Here is a 25,294-nt window from a genome sequence, read left to right as displayed (position 1 = left end):
GCCGGTTCTTAATACAGGGTTATTACAGCATAAAAGCACATACTTCTCTTTCTGTACAATAGTTTTTGACTCTGGTTGAAAGATGTAATGAGACGAAGTCTGCTTATTGCTAAAGCATTGAATGTGATTCTTTGTTCAGAGGAAGCAAGGCACAGCCCTCTCCTATCAGATAGTTGTGAGGGCAGACTTCAGAAGTGGGACATGGTATTTGGAAGCTGTTATCGTGTCTTTGTAATGGGTGGAGGAGTGGTTATTTTGAGCCAAGTGAGAGATAACGGATCTTGCAGTAGCTGCATTTTTTCAGGCCAATAATCTACACTTCAAATGCATTTAAGCAAGGTACTGAGGAAAGGATGCAGTTTCATTCTGCTCTGAGTTACACGCGAAGTGATACCTGACAGTTTCTGCCTCGTTCATTTAGTTTCAGCCATTTTAGCTAGGCTTCTCTTTCAGAACTGGCTTGAAAAGGAGTTATGGTCTTGTGCTTAAAATGGGACTAGGAATTAAAATTTTTGGTTTTTGTCTGCGAGTATGTTGCAGGTTAACTGTATATGGCATTCAGTTTTGTCCCTCAGTTTCCCTGCATGCAGAAGAACAATTGTCACCTTTCTAGCACACATTGGTACTATTATGTGAAAGACACCGCATTAGTGTGGGAGATGACTGGTCCAGATGTGTACTGGCTCTTTAAAGTGCAGCCAAACACTTATGTGGCACTGGAGCTGACTGGACTGTCGCCTTCCTTCCAAGTGGAGGTTGTTGACAGGAACTGAAGGAACGAGCTTGACGCTGCTTGCACTGAAACGTGTGCCAAAAATCCCACTGGTTCCAGTAAAAGCTATATGAGGCTCAATGAGCTGCTGACAGACCTCCTACAAATTAAGACATCTCCCAGGACTTTTGAACACAGTGAAGGTTTGTGGTTTTTCAAGGTTTTCTACAATTTTACTTCTGATTTTCTGCCCTGTGCATGGCATGGAGGCTTCCTACTGTTTTAAGTGCCGCTGGCTGGTGTTTCACAGATCAGGAATGTGCTGTGATTACTCTTGTGCCTTCATACGACTGGAGAGAGTGACATAACTAAACCTGCTCTCCTGCTCTTCCCATTATAATACTGCCATGTGCCAGCCCTCATCAAACTCTGCTCTCAGAAACTTCCAGCTCACTAGTAGTAATTATTCGGAGCCCTGTGGCTACCCTGGAAAGCCCTGGATGCCTCAGAGGTTTCTGTGGCCATGCTTGCAGTCCTTGTTTCTGGTGGTGACCACTGCATGATGCCTCAGAACGAAGCGCTGTATCCCTTGACATTCAAGTGTACCTGGCCAGTTGTGCAATGCTTTTAGATTCCTTCCTGATCCATGGTGAGGAATCGCCTTCTGCCCTGAAGCATGAAGTTTTCTCCTTATCTTCACCCGTATAACTGTGGCTGCTCTCATTGGTCATAAAGTTATCTGTTTTCCTCTTCAAACCAGCTGCAATATTTATTCTTCCCTCCTAATGAATACTATAGGTTGGATGCACTGCCGGAAAAGCCATTTCTTAAGTTTACTTTTTGCTAATCCAAATGGGAGACCTCCTTGATGTAAATTAAACAAAATAATACATTGCCTGTAGTTATGTTCAAAGAATATGATCATTAAAACGAACGCGGTATCTGTTTCTTGTAGATTGTGTTTTTCTTTGGCTCTTTAATTCCAGTCACATTTTCAGGACTTCAACGTTAGTTTTCATTCACGATGGTAAAAGGAACAAATTCACCCACCTAAAGTGAATTTCAAAGACACAATCTCAGTAGAAATTTGATTTGAAGGGAAAAGACCTATCTGCAGTAATTCCTGCAAATTTAGGGACCAAAGTCACTTATCTCCTTTTTTTCCCTTCCCTCGTTGCTGCACTTTTAAGTTCTTCTGTGAAGGATTTTTATTTCTTCATACGAGGGTCATGTTTGTTATGTACAACTTCCTTTTTCTTTTAAGTCTGAAAAAGGTCAGATTAAATACACACAATGAAAAAGAGGCTAAATGGTTTAAATAACTGGGGATGAACTATTTTGGATGGGGCAGGCTTCAAGCACTAGAGCACATCAATTGCAAACAGTAAAGCTCCCAGGGAAAATATGCCAGCAATTTGTCTTTTTTAACCTTGCACGTAATCATTGAGTAGGAGATTTTGTATACAGTGGCCCTCTGTTCTTGCTTCATTCAGTCTAGCAAAGCAAGATACTACAAATCTTGCCTCTCTTTGAATTATACTGGCAGAAGCATGTTCCTTTTGCTTGTAACTGGTAGATACTGGGATCCGAAACCTTTCCCATTAAGCAGGGAAAGAGAAGGGAAGGCAACTGCGATGTTTAGTACTCTCTCTTCTTGCAGCTGCAGTGTTCTGTGGTTTTGAATTAACTGTCTGTGCTCTCAAAAGAAAGGCTTGTCTCATACCCGCCCACCTTTCTGTTAGACGCTTGGTGTTGCTCAGACTGCTTTTGTCTGAAGCTAAGGCAGCATTTTATGGAAAAATAGAGGAGACTTGTATTTATAGTGTCTATCCCAAAGAAACCTAAGACATCTAAAAGTTGTATGTAGGAATTCCTATACATATAAGCACATGTTCATTTCAGAAAAGCAGCCGTTTCTCCTGTAGAGCACAGCCATGAAGCGGGAATCTCGAATAGTATTTCAAGACAAAGTAAGGCAGTCCAGCTGTAACCACAGGAGGAAGCTTCAGTAGGCAGAATGCAATCAGCCAAGTTAGAATTTAGGTAAGATGCTGTGGTTTAAATCTAACTTTGGCAGTGCTGTAGCATTATTAATGTCCATAGACTCTTTGACACTTGGACTGCATCTGAGAAATGACACCTCCTGTGTGGCACAGTGTTTTCTTAGCACACTGTGGGCTAACAGTTCAGCAGTGACTCAGAAGGAAGCCTAGATTGTTTTATTCGTCCATGCCACTTCCTGCTGCACCTTGGGGAGATTTGGAGCTGTCCCATCCAAGTAATGGCTTGCAACATCCCTGCTTAATGTTAGTGATTTGGCAGGTTTACTGCAACAGAAGACATGGCTGCAGGGAGTTTACTTTATTTTGGGTTGGGCGTTATACTTCTTATGCTGGCCTCCGCAAATCCTTGCGGACTTATTTGCTGTATCTAGCAGAATTTTTTTTAAACCGAATCAAATACAATAATACGTTTCTTCCCTCAGATTAGCTTATGATCTCAGCGTATGTCAATACATGGCAGTTCTTAATGGAAGACTCTCATCTACTCCTGTAAACATTCATCTTTCTCACTGCCCCTAAATGTTATACAAGCTTTTCTGCAATAATATTTATGGGATTATACTTTTGGATCTATTCTGGGGCCTTTTAGGTGTCTAGATTGGACATGCAGATCACCCAGTCAGTTCTAAGTATCTTGGCTTAGAACACCATTGAGGGGAGCGAAGGGGAACAGGAATATTAAAGCAACTAGTGCCTCAGGAGAAAAAAGTCTAGTAAACATTCCTGTAACCCTCTGGAAAACAATGTAATAGATTAAACGCATTCTGCGCGTATCTCTGCAGTCCTTGGAGTTATGGCAGGCATGAGTAAGGGCCGCTGTGGACAAACACTGGCCCTGCAGCTTAGCAGAGTAAGCATCTCTTTTTGACCAGGGTCTTTTTTAGATACTGCAGGGAATTCGCATAGGCTGCCTGCTCCTGTCGGTTTATTTATAGTTATGATATTTTAAAGAAAGCTAGTATATGTTAGATAATTTCTGTTGTGGTAAGCTATAGTCATTTGTTTAAGTTGGAGCCTTGCCAGGAGGCAATATACCTCATTTTGACGGAAACGATAGGCATTTGATGCGAGTTTCCTGACATAGCAAATAATTTTTTTTTTTATTTAATTTCCAGAGTGTTCTTCAAATACAAACCCTCTGAACGCTGAATGATTTTCCCAGAGCCCCTGAAAACATTTGTCTAATTTATTTGCCTTTTTAAAAAACAAGCGTTGTGCTGTAATCCACTAATATGTTTTCTTGGGGAACAGTTATTCAGGAACAATTGGAGACTTAAATAAGAGTTGCTACTTTCTCTGCATCCAAGGAACATCATTAAACACTTATCTGTAGGAGAAAATTGCACTGCTGCATTTTAAGGCATGAATTTCATCATCTCTGCTTAAACCAGAGTTTTAAATAAAGAAGGTGGTCTCCTTTTGGTAAAGGAGTGATCTGTTCTGATGTACCTGATTAATTCATTGAACCATAGCAAAGCATTTTTCTCCCTGCTTTATATGCTTTTTGTTTACTTGTATTGGTTTGAAAGCAAGTTCAAGTGCGAGTGTGCAACTTCACCTTGACAAGCCTTCAGCAGCTGTAATGAGAGCAGTGAAACTGCACCTCGGGAAGGTTCCCGAGGAAAGGCAGTTCAGAAGCACTGGCTGCTGGACTTGATCCTATTCCCACTGGAAATCCGATAAGTATTCAGATTAGCTTTATCTTTCGTAGGGATTAAATTTGCAGTGAATCTCAAGTTTTCATGCTAAAATTAGTTCTTGTCAGGGAAGGTTCTTTAGTAGCAATAGTTTGAGGGATTTAATACGGAATAGTAGCAGGGTTTTTAGTTTTGTTTTAAGACAATTTTTATTTTGTTTTGCCTGTGCTTGTGAATATTACACTGTAGTTAGCTCTGTGAAACATTAATAAAAATAAAAACTATCTTAACTGATCCACAGCCTCCTCCAGGAGTAGTAGCACCCTTTGCTGAGCGGGCTGTCAGTAAACTGAAGACAGCTTCTTCCACTGGTATCACAGATCTGTATCCTAAAAGACTAACTTTGTTGGCTGGTAAGAGTAATGTCTCTTATCCTTGTGGGAACTGAGGCTGCAATCTGGAAATAGACATGGTACATACTTTTCCAGTGTCTTATGTATACAAGGTAACTTATAATGCTTTTTCAAAATCATATCCTGCTTTTGTAAGGATATGATATGATTTTTGTAACCAGATTACAAAGATAGCATAGATGTAATCAGATTTTGAATGCTTCATTACTTTAATGATTATTTTTCACCTTTCTCTGCCTCTCTTCCTGCTTCTAGCAATCTACAATTATGATGCTACCCAGGATGTGGAACTCTCCTTGCAAGTTGGTGATACTGTTCACATTTTGGAGATGCATGAAGGTAGGTCTCAGATCACTTCCAAGTATTTTGCAGTAGGTTTTAAAATTAAATATAACAAATCAAGCTTTTTAAACATAATGCAAAGTTCCGATCTAGACTTTCAATTTCTGGTATGTCTTCCATTCCCAAAGCTCACTATGTAGTGCTTGCTGGATACCTTTGAGTTTTGAAACAGTATTAAAAGTACATAAAATACAAGCACGGCAGTCATACTCGTGCTGTTCCTAACAAGAGGTTTGTGCAGGTACCTCTTCGCTAAGATCTCAAGACAGCCCTGGTAGGGAAAGAAATGCTCTCTTTTACTTCTGGCTGTTCTTTCTTGTTCTTACACCATTACCTGTCTTCCTTAGCAACTCCTCCTAGCATCCCAAGCACTTTTGCAGTCCTGTGATGAGCTGATCCAACTGAAAAATAACCCAATTAAACAAAAAAATTGCTTGTAGCCTGGATTAGTTCTTTGATCTGAGACAAGGGGGGCAGTAGATGAAAGAAAAGAGAAGGGCAGATCTACCTTTTTTTAAACAGTAATGCTGGTTTAAGCCATAATATAATGAACAGTCTTTATATGCTTTTAAAAGCCTCCAGTAGGCTGTCTCTCCCAGTACTTTACAGGTAAGTTTTTCCTAATATCTGTGTTATCCTGCAGAAAGGGAAACAAAATTTCTGCTTCAGACTATGTGAAGATGGCATTTTTGTGCTTCATATCTACTTACAAACTATACTGTTTAATGATTATTTCACTATTAGGAACAGAATGCAGCTATCTAATTATTTTAGAGAATATACTACTTGCCTCTTCATTTGGAGGATCGTGTCTATCTTCTCCAAAATATAAATGCTCTTTCCAAAATATAAACTCAAGTCATTTTCACAGCCCTCAGCAGTTTGAAAAAGAAACAACATATAAAATCTTTTCAGTATCTCTGCTTGGCACAGCATGCTGCTTGTTTAACAATTTGTTCTTAGCCAGTAGTTCTCTTTCCAGTTGTCTTTGACCTTGACACTGGAATGAGCCAGCCGGTTTCTACATGTCAAAGCGAATTGCTGATGTGTATTTTTACACTGATGTTTGTGGTATTGGGTGTGGGGTTGTTTGTTTGTTTGTTTGTTTAAGTATGCAATAATGCTAAATTATGCTCTCATAAAGAGGATGCATCTTATACTTTCCAAAATGTGGCAGTGGTTTTTGGCAGGAAGGTGTTGGGAGGTGTTTGTTTTTAGCAAGGTGGTTATTCAGTCCTGCAACTTGCTGCTTATTCAGCTATTTAATGGAGAGATGGTCAAGAATAGGGAATGAATCTCAAATAGTATTCCTTTTTTAACCTGAAATTTCCCAATTTGTAACTTTAACTTGGTAGGATTGATTGTAGTTGTTTGGGAAAACGAACATGTTTTGGCTGTTTTCATATACTGAGCCTAGCATTGTGGAGTCCTAGTTTGTGACTGGGGCACCTAGGAATTACTGCAGTACAATTAAATATCTTTCCTGGAAAGACGGACCAAAAACTCAGTCCAGGCATTTGAGAATCGAGAGAAGGTGCTAATGGCCTCTTAGATGGTAATTCTGCTGTAGGTCCTCTCTTATTTCCCGTAAATATAATTCAATTTAGAAACTCCAAATTCTGATATTCTATTTGGGTGGAAACTCTCCTAGCTTATTATATCTCTTTTTCTTTCTTTTCAGACATTAACTTTCAACTTCGGTTCCAGACATCTGTGGATTGTACTTTTGAGAATTACAGTGTTCCTACAAGAAACCCTTTTTTAATTTCTTCTTATGTTAATGACGCTTACAAATGTAATTCCAGTCCATTGAAAGTGGAAGGGTTTCAGATTTTTGTTTGTTTTTTTGTTCCGGTAATCACCATTCTTATCTGAATACACGAGTCTCAATTTAGAAGAAGGTTCGATTTAACCAGGGTGTTGGCCTTGCAACAAGAAAGGCTTGGAGGTGCCCTGGAAAAAGTTCTTTCTTCAGTCAGTGTAAGCTCCCATCCAGCTCTCAGCTGAGGGCATTCTGTAGGCTATCAGTAATATTCCTCACGAAATTAAAGGAGACGTTTTTAGGGCTGTCCAGGGGATCTCATGTGATGGTAACAGTCACTTGGAAAACCTTATTTCTTGCTGTTATTTGATACCTTAGGATGCACTACTGAGTATCTTCTGTGAGTTACCAGAAGGTAACAGGACTGTTGTACCTGTCTGCTTTTCCATTCTGTCCGTCGTTTAGAACATGCCTTCTTTTTCCTCCTGGCTGAAGCCAGCGGGTGTCCTTTCCTCAGCCTCCTTCAGTGAAGAGTCTCTGTGTATCAAGCAGCCTTCACTTGAAAGCTCTTTGTATTCTGCATCTGGGGTCTTGGCTGGCTCCACTCAGTCTGTAAGAACTGAAGTGCCCAGTTTGTTCCTTGACTGGGAGGCTGCAAGGTTGAAGCTTGCATAGGGTTTTGGTGTTAACAGTAAATGTTATCTGACTCTCAACTGACTGAATAGCTTTGAGACATAACACTGATACAGCTGAGCCACTGGGGGAGGTGTGTGAGAAGCAAAGAGCAATAAAGGGAATTAAAGTGCAAGCCAGAAGGTGTGGGTGCAGTTTGCTTAACAGAGGCCCGCAGCGCAAAGCTCTGACGTTATGTGGCTTTGTCAGAGACGGTGTCTGGCGAACTCTAAGGCAGCGTGCCTAACAATTGGGTGCTGCTGTTGTACTGCCTCATGGCTTCACAGTGAGAGAAGGCAGCTTTATATTGTAAAGTCCCTGTTAATCTAAGCTGGTTAAGTTCATGCTGTCAGGGGTTATAGGCCTGTTGCAAAGGCTGGAAGTCCATGGAAAGTTGGCTAAGTTTGGGAAGAGGCCCTAATGTTGCAGTTTTGTTAGTGAAGCTTTATTTTCTCATGCGCTGAATGGATACCTTGGCTAACATTTTCAAAGTCCCAATTATGACTCCACAGTCCCACTTGGAGTGGGAGTGTGTGGAAGAAAGTAAGGGAATTATACCAGGCGATAGATTACCTATTCGTACTGTTGGGCTGCAGCTTGTCTGTGTCAATGGTTTGTCAAAGGATGATTACCCCTGTAAAAAGTTATTCCAACTGGGGCAGCACATCTGAGGTTGAACTGAGGTCCTTCAGAGCAGAAACCATAGCTGAGGCTGTAACATGCTAGCGTTCGCTGCAGCTTGAGCCCGGAAAGGGAGAACCTGTAAGAGGCATTCATTTTGGGGTAATATAACTCCATAGTTTAGACCGTACGCTATTTGCTTCAATCCAGGAAAAGTGAGATTGTGGCGTGTTGCGTCTTTGTCAGTCTCCTGTCAGGTGCGGTTTTAAATGAGGTAGATTTGCACCATAGGGAAGGTCTGAATTTGCATATTCAGTGTTATGCTTCATTGCCTACTTTGAGACTGATTTTAGAGAACTTCTGCGATGTCTTAGTTTGGCTTCCAGCAGGCTTTGAAATAACATGGTGTATTTATTACACGTGAACATATGGAGGAAAACAGTTTTCTTAGACTTACCTTCTCTTTAGGGAAAAAAAAAATGCACGCATACCCTCAACAAAGCATACATTAGTCTGGGTGTCTTGGGCTTGATACTCTCTTGTAAACTGCAAAGCAAGGTTGGCTGTTTGGTTTCAGAAGGGAATGAGGTCTTTGTATGGAATGGCCTTTCCCCCTTCTTAATAGGATAAGCACTACTTATCCTGTTTGTCAAATACTGGCAAGATGGGGCATATGCTGCAAAATTCAAGAAAATAAGGAAACTTGCTGCCTCCAAAACTTTGGAGGGCTTCTTCAGTGGATTCACTTTCGCTCTGGGAATCTGTCCTTGAGTAGTGAGCTAGGGAGGATACACTTCTGCTTGAGGGGGGGAATCTTTTCTAGTCTGCAGTGTGTGCGTTTGTATACGCAGACAGATATACATATGTGTGTGTGTGTGTGTGTATATATATACAGTTTTTGCAAGCTGTGGGAAATAGCCAAATTAGGGATAGAGGGAATATGTGCCCACATACCATGGTTCAGACCAGTTTCACCTCCTGATACTAATAAACTTGCATATAATTTTTTCTTAGCTTCAGTCTTGGTCATTCCTCTGATTGCCATAGGTAAGTTAAGGATTCCCTTTTTTATTGCCATCCAGTGCAGTGGTGTATATTGTGGTACTGAGAAACAGTGCATTATAGTGGAAGAGGAACAAAGACCTTGTGGTTAAGCGTGTGACCTGAGACAGTCTCTGTGATTGCATCACTGAGCCCAACTTCCAGTTGTCCGAACTAATTTAATATGAGCAACATTGTTTGGATTGTCTAACGTTCTGTTACATACTGCATAAAAACGGTAAAATTAAAGGTAAAAGTTGAGGACTTGTGTTCAATTAAAGAAAAAAAAATTATGGCACTTGTATGCAAGAGGCAGTCTGGTAGCCCTCCTTTCTGTAGCAGACTTCAGCTGGAAAGAGCGCTGTAGTAGCTGAAATTTGCCCTGTCATCTATGACTGAAAAGCCTTTCTCCTTTTAGCACATTGATATGAACTGGTATGTAGTGGTGTTCAGCATTGTTAACAGGCCTTTATAATGTCCTAGAAATGGCTACATTTTAACAGGTGAACCTGTTGATGCTAAACTACCTTTCTTCTAAAGCCTTAGGCTTGTATGTTTTTAAAAAACAAAGTAGTCCAGCGGCCATTGTCAAAAAAACTTCTGTTATTTTTAAAAGGGCAGGTAAGATTATTGAAAATTGGAGAAGAATTCTCAAAAGATTGCATGAGATGAGTGCTGATGAAATACTTTTGCATAACAATAGATGACATGCTTTTTATGCAATGATTGAAAAATGTTTCTCAAGGTTAGAGTGAACACCAGCAGGCCATTTGAAATATGAGGAAGCTGTGATATGGAAGGGTTAATTCTGAGCCTGTGTCAAAGCAAATTGAAATCACTGGAAAAGATTCTTGTTAAGTTCCATGACCCTTGTGTCGCACATAAATAACCTGTACAAGACCGTTCAATTAATTACTGACATAGCCGAAAATAGAATCTAAATCTTCTCATCCCTAATCCAGTATCTTATCCATTGGTCCATGATCAATTTAAAGCCTTCATCCTGTGGAAGGAAGGGAATGTTCATCTTTTTCCCTAACTTCCACTGGAACACGGGGGATTATGAAGTCGAGCTGATTGACATACTCATTATTGCTAGATAAAGGGGCCAAAACTGTAGAATACAAACCTCATTTGAGTGTGGTGGCTCTCAGTTCCGTGATTCTACTTTGAACCTTCTTTGCTAAATAAAAAATAATAGAATAATTAAACTTTCCTCCTCTCTTCTTTGTCTGATTATTCTGTAAATCCCTTTGCCTTCTTGGTGCTGCTCCCTCTGCCAACCAGCCGGGCATAGTCGTCTTGGGTTAGCGATACTGTCTGGCTTCGTAGCTCTGAACGTTATTCATGCAATGTGGACCATAATCTATACCCTTCATATTTGCTAGCAGCTAGGGTTAATGTTTTCAGTTGCAATGCAAGTAGAAGCTTAGGAGAGATTCAAAAAGCCCTGTGCTAGGAGTGTGGTTAATTGAGAGCTGAGGCAACAAAATGTCTCGACATGTCTTGAATGGTATTTTTAGTGGCAAAGAGCCACTAAGAAAATGCAAGTTCACGTCCTATTCTAGAACAATACAAGGGATGTTGTCTGCACATAGGTGTTCAAAATGGGACAGATTCTTTTGAAATGTTTAGTGTTGTTACTTGCAGTACCTTACTTTGTAAGGCCTGAAGGCGACTGAGACTATTGCATAGGGCAAGGTGCAAGACCCTGAAAAATGTTTGATCATGCACATGCTCTGAAGTAGTCGAGATAAATGACACAATTGAGAGCGGAGAGGAAAAAGCCCTTTACCTCACACAGTTTAGAGATGGCAGAAGAAGAACGGGAGTGACTTGCCCACAGCTGTGCTCCTCTCATTAAGCAAGGATCACTTGAGGGCAGACAAACAGAATGCACTAGTTCTTTTCATACACTTGCATTTCCTTGTCCTTGAAATCAAAATATTGGTCAAACCCCAAGTGTGAAGAGAGAAGAAATGTGCATCTGAAAGTGACATACGCTTCTGAGTCTTTAGGAGCACAGTTATTACGTTGTATCTTAAACTTTACTAGATCTTGTCAAAATAATATTGAAAAACAGTATCTGTACAGGGGCGAGCAATTCTTCCCCTCCTCGCCCTTCTCTCCCCGCTCTCTCATCTCTTTCTTTATCCAATAAAGTGTTCCCTTTCAGTCTTCAGACTTTTGCCTGGGTCATTGACCTAATAACATGAAGCTCCAGCACAATCTGTATGTTGATTTGGATGAAAATACACTTCGTAGGAAAGGAGACTTTACAGTGGATGGAATGGAATTGGACTTAAGACACTTGAATCTATTTCTCTTTGCCAGATATGTCCTATGTGACTGTGGGCCTGCAGCTGTGTCTCCCTCCCTTCCTCCCTCCATGTCTGTCAAATGATCATAGCAGTAGTTCTGTTCTGTGTATTTCATTTGCAAGCTTTGCAGAGCAAGGATCATCGCTATCACTATATAGTACGGAGTGGCCTGCTTCTCTTTTCAACCCTATTGGTACAACTCAAATAGAAATACAAAGCAGAATGACAGTGTTAGTTCACAGTAGAAAGAGATGTCCCTCTGCTCTACTGTCTTAGGAACAAAGCCTCCCACGAATGTGGTAGAGGTGCCTTTGTGGTAGCAGATCTCAAATGAGCAGGATCAATAGGATTTATGTTGTTGAACTGTGATGAGAATGACGATGGATATTTAATTGCTGCATACAGAGAAAAATATTTGTGTCCCTTCGACAGGTTGGTACCGAGGATACACGCTCCGAAATAAATCTAAGAAGGTATGACCACCCTTTTTGGTAACTGTAACTTTTATTTCACACCTTGCCAGACCCCATCCATTGCTGTGATCAGCTATGCTCCTGTTTTATTTCTTACCTTGATATTATGCAGGTCTCCTCATCAAGGTCCTTTTCCTTAGTGGTAGAAATAAACATCCTTGAGCTAAATGCTTCAGAGCCATTAAGTGGGTACTCCCCATTACTGGTTCAAACTACATTGCGCTTCCTTATAAAGTCGACTGTTGCATATGCATGTGCACCAGCTCTTTGCCATGTGATTATGGTCTTGGGACCTGTACACATGCACCACTGGTTATAAATAATGCTGAGATTAGAGTTTGGATTTGACTTGGAAAATATTCCAAAAGTTATGCACGGATGGATCTCAGCCAAACTGCTTAAAGTTTGCAAGACCAGACTGAAAACTGCACAGAAATCTGGTTTCCCATAGGAATCCTGGCACCTCTCATGGGATAACCTCCTTCACAGTACCTCTGCATTTTTCCAGGCCTAAATGGGAATGAAAAGAAAATAGAATTGCGGAAGGACTGCAACACTCCTAGAAGGGTTATTTCACTTAAATAATGGATTCCTACAAATGTTGTCATTTGTGAGCTTTTTGTAGACAACCGCAGGTCCAGAGCAACCTGACAAACTACTATTGGAATGTTTTGTAGCAAGGACAAACAAGTTTGACTGATAGTTTGTAAGATTTTACAGCATTTCATACAGGAAGATAAGTATCATTACAGTGAAGCAAAGAAGTGAGTTCTCTGAGGTGTTAATATCACAGACAGAGCTCAAATTTGTAACCTGAAGCACCTTTCCTTTATTTTTTTTCTTGTGATGTCCAGACTGTTTGACTGACCTAACATATTTCTATTGTAGATAAACAATAATATCAGTCAGTTATTGTTCTGCTGATCGTGGTCTTACCCCCTTACGTCGCTTTCTGTTGAATGCATTTTTCTCATGTCATTTTAGAGAATGATTTCTCTTCCTCTGTCTTTTTTTTTTTCTAGGGTATTTTCCCAGAAACATATATTCATTTAAAAGAGGCAACTGTGGAGGACCGGGGGTAGGTTGGAGTTTCTTGAGATGTACCATTGGAAGCAAAATAGAATGCTGTTTCATTAAGAAAACTTAAATAGTGTTGCTTGTAATGAATGCTACTGGTGCAGGTGTGCAGCAGGGGATCTCACCAACATTAGACTTCTGGAGCTGCATAGCTTCTCCTTTTTCCCAGAATGCTGTACCTCCCAAAACAGCTCTAGGCATAGGTGCAAAAGAATTCTATTTGCAAAAATAAAGCTCTGCTAGACGCGTTAGCAGTGAAGCAGGTCAATCAAGTTACATTTAGCTCCTCTGGGGACTCCTTCAAGTCATCACGCTCTCTTGCTTGCTGCCAAGTATCCAGCAGGAGTGTGGATCTCTTCCTGTCTTGAAAAACGTTTAAGGAAATCACTCCTCATTGGATTCTTACAGCTTATTCTCTGATCATTTTAGTGAGGGGGAAACAGCAGTAGCAACAGGAAGTGACCTTAGAAAGTACTTTTGTTTTTTTTTTATTACCACCACCACTGTGGCCAAGTTACCGTTGCAAGTGGTGTTTCTTCAAAAGTTAAGTTCTGTCCATTTTAGTGCTACATTTCTAGAGTGAATCCATGGGGACGAACAAGACCAAAAGGAACTAGAAATACATTTGTGTTAAAAATGGATAACGAATGTGCGTGTATTTGTTGGAGAACCAATTGAACGTCTTAAAAATCTGGTATCGTATGTGAAGGAACTGTATGAAAATACAAGCTTCTAATTTCTAATTAAGCATTTCTCAAAAAAGGATGTCTTACTAATAGGTTTTAATCTCGAGTGTAGCACCCTTTTTTATTTTCTCTTTTTTCCTCTAGACAGCATGAAACAGTGATTCCAGGTGAATTGCCCCTCGGGCAAGAACTCGCTTCCACTTTGAGGGAGTGGGCAGTTATCTGGCACAAGTTATACGTGGTAAGTTTTCTTCAGTGGTTGGTATTTGGTGCAGGGAGAGGGAGAAGCGCTGCTCCATTCAGGTAAGCAGGCTGAAATGCAAACAATGTGAAAGACACTTAAAGGCTCTTATTTATTGCCATCTGTGCAGCCAGAAATTTGTGCATACATTGCAAGCATCAGGGCTTTTTAAGAGTGGGAGTTTCAGAGTCCAGTTAGTTGATAATGCTTTTTGTTAGGAGACTCAGATCTGCATTTCAAATTACGGACGGGGAGGAAAGGGGGGCAGAAGGGATCTGGTTGGGTTAGGCTGGATCATTCCCAACTTTAGGAAAGGGTCTCTAGCTAGAGGCAGTGTTATCTAGATGATAGGCTCACTAGAGAAAGCAAGTTGTGATTTAGATTAACTGAGCTTTGCTTGCTTAGTAGCACAGCAGGTGATATTGAGTCATGTAAGACTCAATACAAGATTCAGGAAGTCTTGAGCATATCCATAAGCAAAACTGTCTTCAGCTGTTGAGTAAATAACCAGTTTATATGCTTTGCTGTACTTTGGCTTATAACTTCTTTGCATTTCAGTTTTCTGATGAATGAACAGAATATTAAATGACCTCAGATGAGTTGAGACTGAACATTTTGCGTGGAACTTTAAGATCTTTGAATAGAACCTGACGCAGAATTGAAAATTACCATTACTCTAAAATAGGTCTGAAGAAAGGTTAAAAATTGTCCGCTCTCCGCTGAACAAGATGTGTGAGCGCAGACAGAACTGCAATTTGGTCCGTACCACAAAGGATTTGCTGTACCTGAATAATTGTGTGATGATACAGCACTACACACACTTGACTTTCAGCATTGACTGGCACAAGTCATGCTCAGCATCGTGTCAGCTGGTAGGGACTACGTGTTTTGAGTCACAGCTCACGAGCAGAATAAGGATTCCCGCCTTGCTTGTTATGCACCCATCTGTCTGGTATGAGGGCAGGATACCTCAGCAAACCAGCATGCTTGTCTTTGATCTTTAAATTGACCCTTAACACTTGTTTAACAAGCAATTCTTTACACTTCATCTTAAAGCATCTGTTGTCTACCCTCCTTATGAATTGCAAGTATCAGTTTTATAGAATCTCATGTGGGCCCCCACAGACCACTGGCTGTGTCTGCAGAAACCACACTTGTTTAAACAGCACCTTTAACAAGTTTGAGCCCCATCTTTGCTAAATGCATTGTAGATACTTAACGGAATGACTGTCTTCACCCCAGAATGCCTCTGGTTCAGATAGACAAGATAGACAAAGGATGGGAAGAGAACTAGGGCCTGGGGGTGGGGGAAAACTGACTTGCTTGTAGTCGCATACTATTTTAGTTCTCAGTCGAGCTGGGAAGAGACCTCTCATCTCTTAAATCTCTGTTTAGCGGCCCAGCCATATGATAAAGTTATCCCAGAGAAGTCAGAACCCGAGGTATTGCACAGATTGGGTAGTTTTGCTGAGGTAGGTGAAATGCTTGCTCAAGGAATTGGAGTTCACAATGAATTGCTTTCTTTCAAAGCTGATTATTAAGGCAGATTAAAAACACTCAAACTTGATTTTTCTTCAGTCAGTAGTGATTTCTGCCTGCCCAGTATGTGCTCTGAGACTTTAAGTAAGATGAGAGAATTTTTTTAAATTAGCTCTAAACATTTAGTTTAACCAGAGCAAGCTCTCCTATTGAAAATTTCACCAAGCCGTAAGTATGTTTTGTTTGTAGGCCATGAAACCACAAGAATTTGTTCCACCCTTTTAATTTAATGAGAAGCCATATGTGACGTAATTACTGTGTGAAGAGAGAGTTTTGTTCCTGGCTTTTTTATTCTCTGAATAACTTTAAGGTCCTAGCCTCAGAATCTGTTGTTCTTAAGAGCAGAAATCTTTTGTGTGTCTCTGCTTAACCCACATAAGTCTTAAAATAGTCTTGGAAAATACTGTGGTTTGAAATGGATTTGAATTTATTTTATTTTCTCCTGCAGTATATATTAAAGAAAAACAAAACGCTAAAGGAAAAGGGAGGTACACGAGGAGAGAAAGGAAATAGAGGGGATTTCTCCCTTTGGCAGCATTTCATGTCACGTTTTTAATTTCTGCATTTTCCAGCAAGCATTGTACCAGTGGTTATATCTCCACTGCAAAATAAATATAAAAATGGGTGGGAGTTTTTAACATGTTAAGTTAACATGCCTTAGCTAGTTTAAACAGTTGTGGAGATAACTCAGGGCAGATCATATGCAAATAACATATAGTTATTTGAACCTGAGTTAAGAACACACTTTTTTTTTTTTTTTTTTTAGTAAACATGTCTGTAGTGTCTTCCCTATAGAAATTAAAGATCAATCTAGCTTCTCTCTGCCCCTTCGCTTTCTCCCAAATCAAATGGAAGGTGGCTCTTCATAGTTCCCTTTCGATTTGTGTTCTCAAGGGGCAAATTATGAGTAGTTGATATCATTCTTGTTCTTTGCAGAGGTCAGAATGGGGAAATAACTGAAATAAGTGTCTCTCCCTCTGCTATTTGGGAGCAATTGGGATGCATAGTTAAGTATTAACAGCATTGATTCAGAGAATTTTTAATCTGAAATGGTGAAGGCCCTAAATCTTGAGACACTTATACCCTGGGAGTGCAAAGCGCTGGAGAATATTCTCCATGGTCTAATCTTGCAATGTCATGCAGTACCAGTCTCACAGGTATTTTATTCAGTTAAACACAACTGGTGTTAGTGATTCGGTAGAATACATTTCAGAAAGTTTACTGAGCTCATAGTTTTCAAGCTACTGCAAGTTTGAAACTATCCCTTTTCCCCTGTAGGATAACAAGACAACACAGTTCCGTCATGTACAACAAATGACTTACAGCCTGATAGAATGGAGGTCACAGATACTGTCTGGGACCCTTCCTAAAGACGAGCTGGCTGAACTCAAAAAGAAAGTCACTGCTAAAATTGATTACGGCAACAGGTAAACTCCAAACTATGGTCTGAGGGCAGGGGAGAATCCCAAATCCCAGTAAAGGCTCTGATACTTGACTTTTAAAATGGCCATGCAATGGCAACACTGAATCAGGCCTTAAATTTTTTCTTGGAAAGGAGATAATTATGGTTTTCAGTCCCCCTCAGAATTTGACTAACCTATCAGATGGGCGTGTAGCATTTGGTTCTTCGTATGCCAACACTTTCCATTACTTGGCAGGAAATCTTACCTGTCTTAATTTTGCAGACATACTGGCACATGGCATCTCCCGTGGAGCACCATTTGTGCTGGCTAGCTGGAGCCAGGATTTAGATGCTAGTTAGGAACTAAACTGCTTTATTAGCATGTTAAGTAATACAATTCTATACACCACCAAAACTCCTCCTTTCATTGGTTTGTGCAGAATAAGAATTGTCTCCGTAGCTCATTTATCTGCCTGTCAGACACCGTTCAGATCAAATAAGTCTATTGAAAAGAAAGCTTATGGCAAAGAATAATAACTAGCCATCATCCATAGGCTTCATAGATACAAGAGATGCAAAGATAAACAGAACTTAAAAAAACAAAAAAAAAACAAAAAAAAAAACCACACCTGAAGTGAGAACAAAGATGATACCATCTGAAAATTAAGTCATTGGATAACTGGATAATTGTTTTTCTTTTAAAGAGAAAATAGTGGGGCGGGGAAGGATTTCTGGGCAGGAAAACCACCAACGTGATTGCTGCGAGGAGTGGAGTCAGTTCTCACTGGCTGTCTGGTGCAAGTCCGCAGTTGGATCTCTTTGTGCTCTTTCAGTTATCTTTGATTCCAACAGACTGTGTCACTTTTTTCCTTCTCTGACTTGTATGCTACCCAGGATCCTAGGCTTGGATCTGGTTGTACGAGATGACAATGGAAACATCCTGGATCCAGATGAAACTAGCACAATCTCTCTCTTCAAGTCCCATGAAACTGCATCCAAAAGGATTGATGAAAGAATCCAGGAAGAGAAGGTACTTCTTGTTGCTAGCTTAGTACTCTTCAAGGAATTTGTGCCCGCTCTATTTGTACATCTCTCTTGTGCTGCTTTGGTAGCAGAGCTAAATTCTGTGTTGTTTTTAATGGGCGTACTCTCCTTATGCTCTGCAGTCCCTGCAACAGAATTTGGACCTTCGAGGGCAGCCGGTATTCAACACAACACACACGTATAGCCTGTATGTAAACTTCAAGAATTTTGTCTGCAATATTGGAGAAGATGCAGAACTGTTAATGAGCCTCTACGATCCTGACCTCTCCAAATTCATCAGGTGTTTTTTTGTAGATGCATAATCATAATAGTGTTCTTTCTAAAGAACCTAGGATACAGGTTAAAAAAGATGAACTGGCATAACATTTTATCAGTTCTGTTGGTTTCTGCCCCCTCTGGTGGTTTGGGAAGGATTATTTAATTTCATGTGAGATAGGGAGTCAAGATCTTGAACCCGTTCACTCCCCTTCTTAAAGCAGGGTGTTTCCGTGATACGTTAGTCAAATCCCAGATTATCTCTTCATGTTCATAAGTTTTTCTATTATTGTCAGTAGACTTGATGTATTTGATTCATTGCTTCCCTTAAACTTATGTACGCATGGTGTTTGCTGTCAAGTCAGTGCAGGTTCACACATCTAAGGGCTGGGTGTCGTACACCAGCAGGTGAAGAAATGAAGAACTTTGTCAAGGAGGCACAATGGTGTCAGGCACCCTCTGTCTCCCTCATTGAAGTTATTGGGTATCGCATATGCTGCCAGAGACATTTGGCAGAGAAGTAACTGTGAATGCCCGTTCCCATCGTGCCTGCCTGCTGCTGCCTTCTGTGAAATGAGTCACTTTGAAATCACTTCCGCTTGGGATAGAGGATTCACTTGGGATAGAGGATTTTGGCAGCAATTTTCAAATATTCCTACTGCAAGATCAGAATGCTTTTGAGTTTTTATGCAGGAAATGGGAATATCAGGTGTTGATTATTTTTGTTGCCTTTATTTGTAGTGAAAATTACCTGGTTCGTTGGGGCAGTAATGGGATGCCTAAAGAAATCGAGAAACTAAATAATCTTCAAGCAGTCTTTACCGTAAGTTGTGTTTGTATCCTTGAAATTCTTCCCATATAGCAGACATTTGAGTATTCGTGGTTTTTTGTTTTTAATTGTGGTTGTCCTGTTCCTCCTCCCCCCCCCCCCCAAAATAGAGAGGGGATGTGGGGGGGGGTTGGGGGCGGGGGGGTTGGTGGACAGTTAAGATCTTGGAGGCAGCCTCAGAAGACTGCTTCTGAAAAGGTTTTTGTTTTTTATGTCAGCACAGTGCTCTAGTAAAGGGACGTTATTTTGAAAAGGTACTGTCAATAGGTGTTTCTTGCATTTCTGAAAATCCTATTAGACACTTCTCTTCTTGGAGCTTAACTGTACTGAAAAATCTAGAGTTGAGATCATAATTTTTTTTTATTCATTGCTTTGCTGATCCTCCTCTGTTTTGGCGTTTGTCATTTGCAACAAAATGTTAATGGAAGACTAACACATGAATGGAGTAATCTTTGACAAGTTGCAGGTGACACAAACTAATTGCCTTGTCATCAGGATATAGTACTCTGTCAGGATATAGTACTCTGACAGTTAACATCATTTAGTCTCCTTTCAGCATCGTTGCTGGGATGAGTTATCAAAGAGTAATGGGATGTTTGGAAATTGCTATTATCTTTGCAGTATGTTTTTCCTGGGGTAAAAAGGGAACACTTTTTTCCTTTTTGGAAAATTTTTTGGAAAGGTTTCCTTGGAAATCTATTTTGGAAAGATTTCCTTTCATAATGTGTACCACCTAACAAAAAAGTTTTTTAGTCTCTCTGTCTGCTTCCCCCCCCCCCCTTCATGAAGAAGATGGATGTAGCTTGCTTTATTTTAAATGATTCCTAGGATTTAAGCAGCTCTGACTTGATCAGACCGAAGATCAGCTTGGTGTGTCAGATCGTGAGAGTAGGGCATATGGAGCTAAAAGATGGGAAGAAACATACCTGTGGACTCCGGAGACCATTTGGTGTGGCAGGTATGAAACTGAGAAACGCTCGGTTGCTGAATTAGTTCATTGGAGAGAAGAGCGTGATGATCCAGTGGCTGGGACGGTAGGCTAGGAATTAGGAAACTTAGGCTATATGCCAGCAAAAGCCTATCAGCCTCTTGGTGTCAGCATCTCTCCCTCTCCAGAATGGAGATGCTGATACTGAGCTCTGCATATGGTTCTCCTCTGAGATCTTTTAATGACAGTTGTATGTGAAGGTGAAATACTGTCTCTGCTTGCTGGTTTTGTCATCCCCTAAAAGATAATGCATTCCCATCAGCGCGGTAGACTTTCAGGTCTTTATTAAAGAGGGATTTGGTCCTCATGACTAATGGGATAAAGCTGAAGTTTTCAAAGGAGCCTTAGTGAATAAGACATCCAGTTCCTGTTAAATTCTTGCGATTTCCTTCATTTGAAATTGCGTGGGGAAAACAACTTCAAAATAACAAGCTTTTGAAACCTAAATATAATTTATTTGCATAGAAATGTTTGAGTCCCACCTGTCTCTTTCAACAGAGTATTCACATTCTCTACCATATGCTGATTTATGCATCCATGAGCAGGTTCTATTTAAAAAATTGAGATGAGAGTTGCTCTCTGTATTGCTGTCATGAGTGATTTTAGACCAAAACTAAGCAACTGCTGTTTCCTTTTAGATTGAGGAAAGATTGTTTTCCATTTAGATTCCCTTTAGCAACTTTGCAGAACTATGTGTTGAACTTGTTGTTGCAGTGATGGACATAACTGATATCATACATGGAAAGGTGGACGATGAGGAAAAGCAACATTTTATTCCATTTCAGCAGTAAGTACTAGACTTCAGAGTTGATGACATCTCTGGCTTATTCAGGACAGTTGTCCTTTAGAGAAGGACAAATTTGCGTGGGAGCCTGGCTGTGTACCAAGACCACCTCTACAAGTAGATTAGCTAATGGCAGTTGTCAGGTCTTTGAACAAGAAGATTTTTGTCAGTCCTCTGAAGCCTCACATTCACCAGAAGATCCTTTATATTATCAGCAAGATTTCATTCTCCTTGATTAATATATCTGTATGGTAAGCTAAACAGCTTAGAGAATCTTGGCACTGCGGCTGAAATTGTTAGACACCAATATCATCTGAGGTATATAAGAAGAGCACAAGGCAAAGTGATGATGTGGAGTCCCTTAAAAACCATTATAGGTGTGAGAGGCAAGATTTTCAGAAACACCTGAGTGCACACAGAGCACAGCTTCTTATTGTTGCTACTGTACAGCACCCTGTGTATTGTTGGCCTATCCCTTTCCGTATTATCTTGAAAGGGTGAATCAGAGAGGAAGGATCCTTCCCTGGGAAAGGGATACCTTCCTCTGTCTTGGAAAGACGTTCAAGCCCCACTGTGTTATGTTATGCATTTCTGGAACGACCTGTAATGTTCTTCCTGCTTTCTGATTAGACTGCTCACTTTTTCAGCACGTTACAGTACAGAAACAATAAGCTTCTTTGAGTAGACTCAATCATGTTATTACAGTCTTAAATATAGCAATCTATTTGGTGAAGCTGTGTGTCATTATTTTCAGGGGAGATTGCTTTTTTTTCCCTACCTTTCAGGGCCTGAAAGGTTGCAAAGAAGGACGTTTTTCTTTTGCAGAATGATGTTAGTCTGGTACCTTTTTTGTCTTTTCGTTTTTCCCTTAGTGACAGGGAGCCTGTGGAGAAACTGTTTTATATGTACTTGGGTTCATTACTGATGGTGTGGGAGCAGAAGGGAAATCTGATTGTAGATCCAAAGCTCACTAGACGTGTTTGTGACGAAGGTTTCCTTTGGGATAGGTTCAGTGCTCCTGTGATCTCACATCAGTCAGTAACTGAGTTACGTTATCTGAAGACCAGTTCCTCTACTTAGTCTCCCGGAGACAGCTCTGAGGCACACCTGAAGTCAGGGATGGGAGTGCAAGGCCCTATGTGCTGAGCTTTTCCTGCAAGTTACGTGTCGCCTGTTCTCACAGGTCTGCAAGGCAATCTGTGGATGAAAAACAAAAAGGAGTGCAGGCAGTGCTTACGGTTGTTTTGAAGGCTGCTATTTCAATGTGATAGAAACGTAGTCAGGTATTCTTTGGATTGGCCCATAGTAGTTATTCTAAGCCTGAGCAAGCACTTATGTAGCTCATACTTCAGGAGTTTAAAAGCGTTTCTGTTGGGTTTGTGCAGGTGAGGGGAAAAATAATTCTTGTGGAATCTTTTTTAAAAAAATCTGTTGGAAAACAAGAAGAAAACAAAGGCTGCTGTTGGCCACCCCTTGTCTTGCAAAGCACATTCTTGGTGTTTGTCAGCCTCTCAGCCTCTGTTGTTTTTCGCAGGATTGCCGTGGAAACATACATCAGACAGCGACAGCTAATCATGTCCCCTCTGATAACTTCCCATGTGATCGGAGAAAATGAGCCTCTCACTTCTGTCTTCAACAAAGTCATTGCTGCAAAGGAAGTGAATCATAAAGGGCAAGGTACACCAGTCAGGCGAGAAGCTAGTGTAAAAACCTGATGTGGGGAAAGGTTCCCCTTGCTTACAGAGAAAAGTAAATGGCTTGTGAAAGTCCAGAGATCAAAGCTTGTGAGCCAAACCTGTACTCTTTGTGATGGCTGTCATCCCAGCGCACTGGGAACTAAAAAAATAAAAGCAGGAGCTGCTCTTACTTGGGTAAAAAAAAAACTGCTCCTCTAGCTGATGACTGATCGGTTCATATCATTTGGATTAGAATGAAACATGTCTTGTGACAGTCACTCGGTGTTTATTCAGACAATGGAAGACTCTCTCCCTATTACACTCCTTGTAGTTAATTTGCTGCTAATGTAATATTTTAAAGATATGCCCGTTCATATGGACATGTGCTATTTTTAAGTGAACACAGCTGATTGCATCTTCTAAAGGGCTTTGGTGGGTTTGAAATGCTTTGTCCTGGATTCTCCTGCTCTTGCCTATGTATCTGGCCTTTACTCAAATACACTAGATATGTTCATATCAGAAGGGTTTTGTTTGACTTCAGAGGATCTCCTTATGCAGTGAGGTCCTATTCAGCACAAGAGAAACTCGTAGAACTGGGCCAACTGAGAACCAGCTTGGGATGTTTGAGATATCGTAGCTTGGAGATCACACGATGCAACAATTTTCTGTCTTTGAGCATAGGTTTTAATTTTGTGTGTTCACATGGTGTTTTTGTTTTTAGTAAGGAAGCGTTATGTGGGTTTTTTTTTTTTCTTCTTCTCCTTAGGCCTCTGGGTTTCCCTGAAACTGCTTCCTGGCGATCTATCACAGGTTCAAAAGGATTTCTCCCACCTTATAGACAGATCAACAGCTGTGGCTCGCAAAATGGGTTTCCCTGAGATCATCCTTCCTGGTAGGTCCCATATGCCTAACCCGGATGGTTCCATGAATTAGAGGCGGGTGAAATTCTGGTATTTCTTTTGTGAACAGATATATCCTAAAGCTAGCTGAAAAAACATTTTTTTCATTCTCCTTGAAGTTTTTAGCTGATCTCTATATCTCTTGTCAAATAAGTGAAAGCTGAAAAACTTCCTTTCTTTTGAGAAATATGAACAAATTACAGTGAGCGGACTCTGTGGAAGAAAACTTTAGTCAAAAAGCCATTTTTATCACATACAGTTGTAACCTGTTCTATTTAATCCTTTTAGAGCGGAGTTAGGTCTATGGAGCTGATTGCGTTTCAAAAAATAAATGTTACGTAAAGGCAGAGAGGTTTTTGGTGAGACTGAATTTTAAAAACTTTTATATAACTTGTATAAACTTTTAGAGCTGTCTGTACAAGAAAAATAACTCATTAAGGGCTATGAATTGTAGGTGATGTTCGAAATGATATCTATGTCACCCTGGTGCAAGGGGAGTTTGACAAAGGGAAAAAGAAGACTCCCAAGAATGTAGAAGTCACCATGTCTGTACACGATGAAGATGGCAATCTGCAAGAGGTATGATGGACTTTGCAGGAGATGCAAGGCTGCTGAGTTTGGTATATGATAGCTCTGGTGCATAGGATCTTATTCATTCTTCAGCTATATGCAAGAGCTATGTAATAATGAGCAAGAAATTATAGAAGATCACAGTGACCAAATTTGAAGACTCACTGATTTTTTTTCACATTAATAACAGATTTAAAGATTTGGTAAAATTTTCAGTGGCACGCATTGAGTTCCTTTGACTGTGAAAAACACGGACTTTGTGTAACCCTGCCATTTACGTTCTTTGAAAACTTCCATCCTAACATATTTTTTTCTTTCTTCCTATAATTTATCTTTATGTTTCTTCCCCCCCTTGTCCTTTTGTCCAAAGAAAGCTATCCATCCAGGTGCTGGTGATGAAGGTGTCTCCGAATATAAATCTGTTGTGTATTATCAAGTCAAGCAACCTTGTTGGTATGAAACAGTAAAGGTAAGAGTGTGTATTTTGGTTTTGCTTCCTTTGTGTAGCAAATGAGAGCAGTAGATTATAACAATGTCCTGTAAATGGATTGGAGGTATAGAATGCTGTCACGGCATTTTCTCGTGTTATCATGTGCAGGTGTCCATTGCAATAGAGGAAGTCAGTCGTTGCCATTTGAGATTCACTTTCCGTCATCGGTCGTCACAGGAATGTGAGTATTAGAAACTAAGACCTGCAGGGTACTGTACTCTTCCTTGTCTCGTTTTGAGGTTTTTTTTTTTTGAGAATCCAACAAAGGTGGAGTCCTTGCATTTCTACTTATTTCCAGTGTTGTGGATTTTCCTACCAGGAACAAAAGTAAAACAGAAGCCTATCTTGTGGTATTTCCGCCTTGAAGCAGGAAATTAAAATGTTGTTTGCAACATTTAAAAAAAAAAAAATCTTTTGGTGTTGGTTTGATTCTAAAACTGAAACTATATAGAGAGCGAGGTGTTATCCCCCTTGAAAGACAATTGTCCATGCTTATTGCTAATTTGGCTTCTTGGTGTATGGTGTTATTCTTAATTCATTTCAAGTCCTTCACAAAATTCAGTGCAAGGCTTTAACCTGATAGGGCCCTAATGGTCTTCCTATAGGGAAGATTTCCAGTTAAGTTAATGACAGGCTAATAAGAAAGTTAGAGCTAGAAGTTTTATCGGACTACTTCAGAATCTGGTGATATGAACTGAATAATGCGAGACTGATCTCTTAAAAGGCTCTAAGAAAAAGATCTCTTAAGGTAACTGGG

At 40.3% G+C, this 25,294-nt stretch overlaps 1 protein-coding gene across 4 annotated transcripts in view; it reads left to right on the top strand.

The window, feature by feature from the left end:
• The window catches only part of DOCK5 (dedicator of cytokinesis 5), a 90,448-nt gene that overhangs the window by 14,061 nt on the left and 51,093 nt on the right, over positions 1-25,294 (top strand). For 2 of the 4 annotated variants that reach the window (XM_068920438.1, XM_068920436.1), the window contains exons 2-17: positions 5,081-5,164; positions 12,017-12,057; positions 13,080-13,135; positions 13,965-13,987; positions 15,457-15,533; positions 16,879-17,027; positions 17,897-18,032; positions 18,169-18,326; positions 19,043-19,124; positions 19,959-20,088; positions 20,833-20,905; positions 22,437-22,579; positions 23,345-23,470; positions 23,932-24,056; positions 24,418-24,516; positions 24,646-24,718. In XM_068920438.1, coding sequence (XP_068776539.1) covers positions 5,081-5,164; positions 12,017-12,057; positions 13,080-13,135; positions 13,965-13,987; positions 15,457-15,533; positions 16,879-17,027; positions 17,897-18,032; positions 18,169-18,326; positions 19,043-19,124; positions 19,959-20,088; positions 20,833-20,905; positions 22,437-22,579; positions 23,345-23,470; positions 23,932-24,056; positions 24,418-24,516; positions 24,646-24,718 — 1,575 coding nt within the window. Of the gene's footprint in view, positions 1-5,080; positions 5,165-12,016; positions 12,058-13,079; positions 13,136-13,964; positions 14,062-15,456; positions 15,534-16,878; positions 17,028-17,896; positions 18,033-18,168; positions 18,327-19,042; positions 19,125-19,958; positions 20,089-20,832; positions 20,906-22,436; positions 22,580-23,344; positions 23,471-23,931; positions 24,057-24,417; positions 24,517-24,645; positions 24,719-25,294 lie in introns of those variants that run through there. The other 2 variants (XM_068920437.1, XM_068920439.1) reach the window with 2 other exon arrangements.

The sequence above is a fragment of the Struthio camelus genome, chromosome 27 (genome assembly GCF_040807025.1).
Source record: "Struthio camelus isolate bStrCam1 chromosome 27, bStrCam1.hap1, whole genome shotgun sequence".
In the NCBI taxonomy this organism is placed as follows: Eukaryota; Metazoa; Chordata; class Aves; order Struthioniformes; family Struthionidae; genus Struthio; species Struthio camelus.
This window is presented reverse-complemented; position numbering and strand designations above follow the sequence as displayed.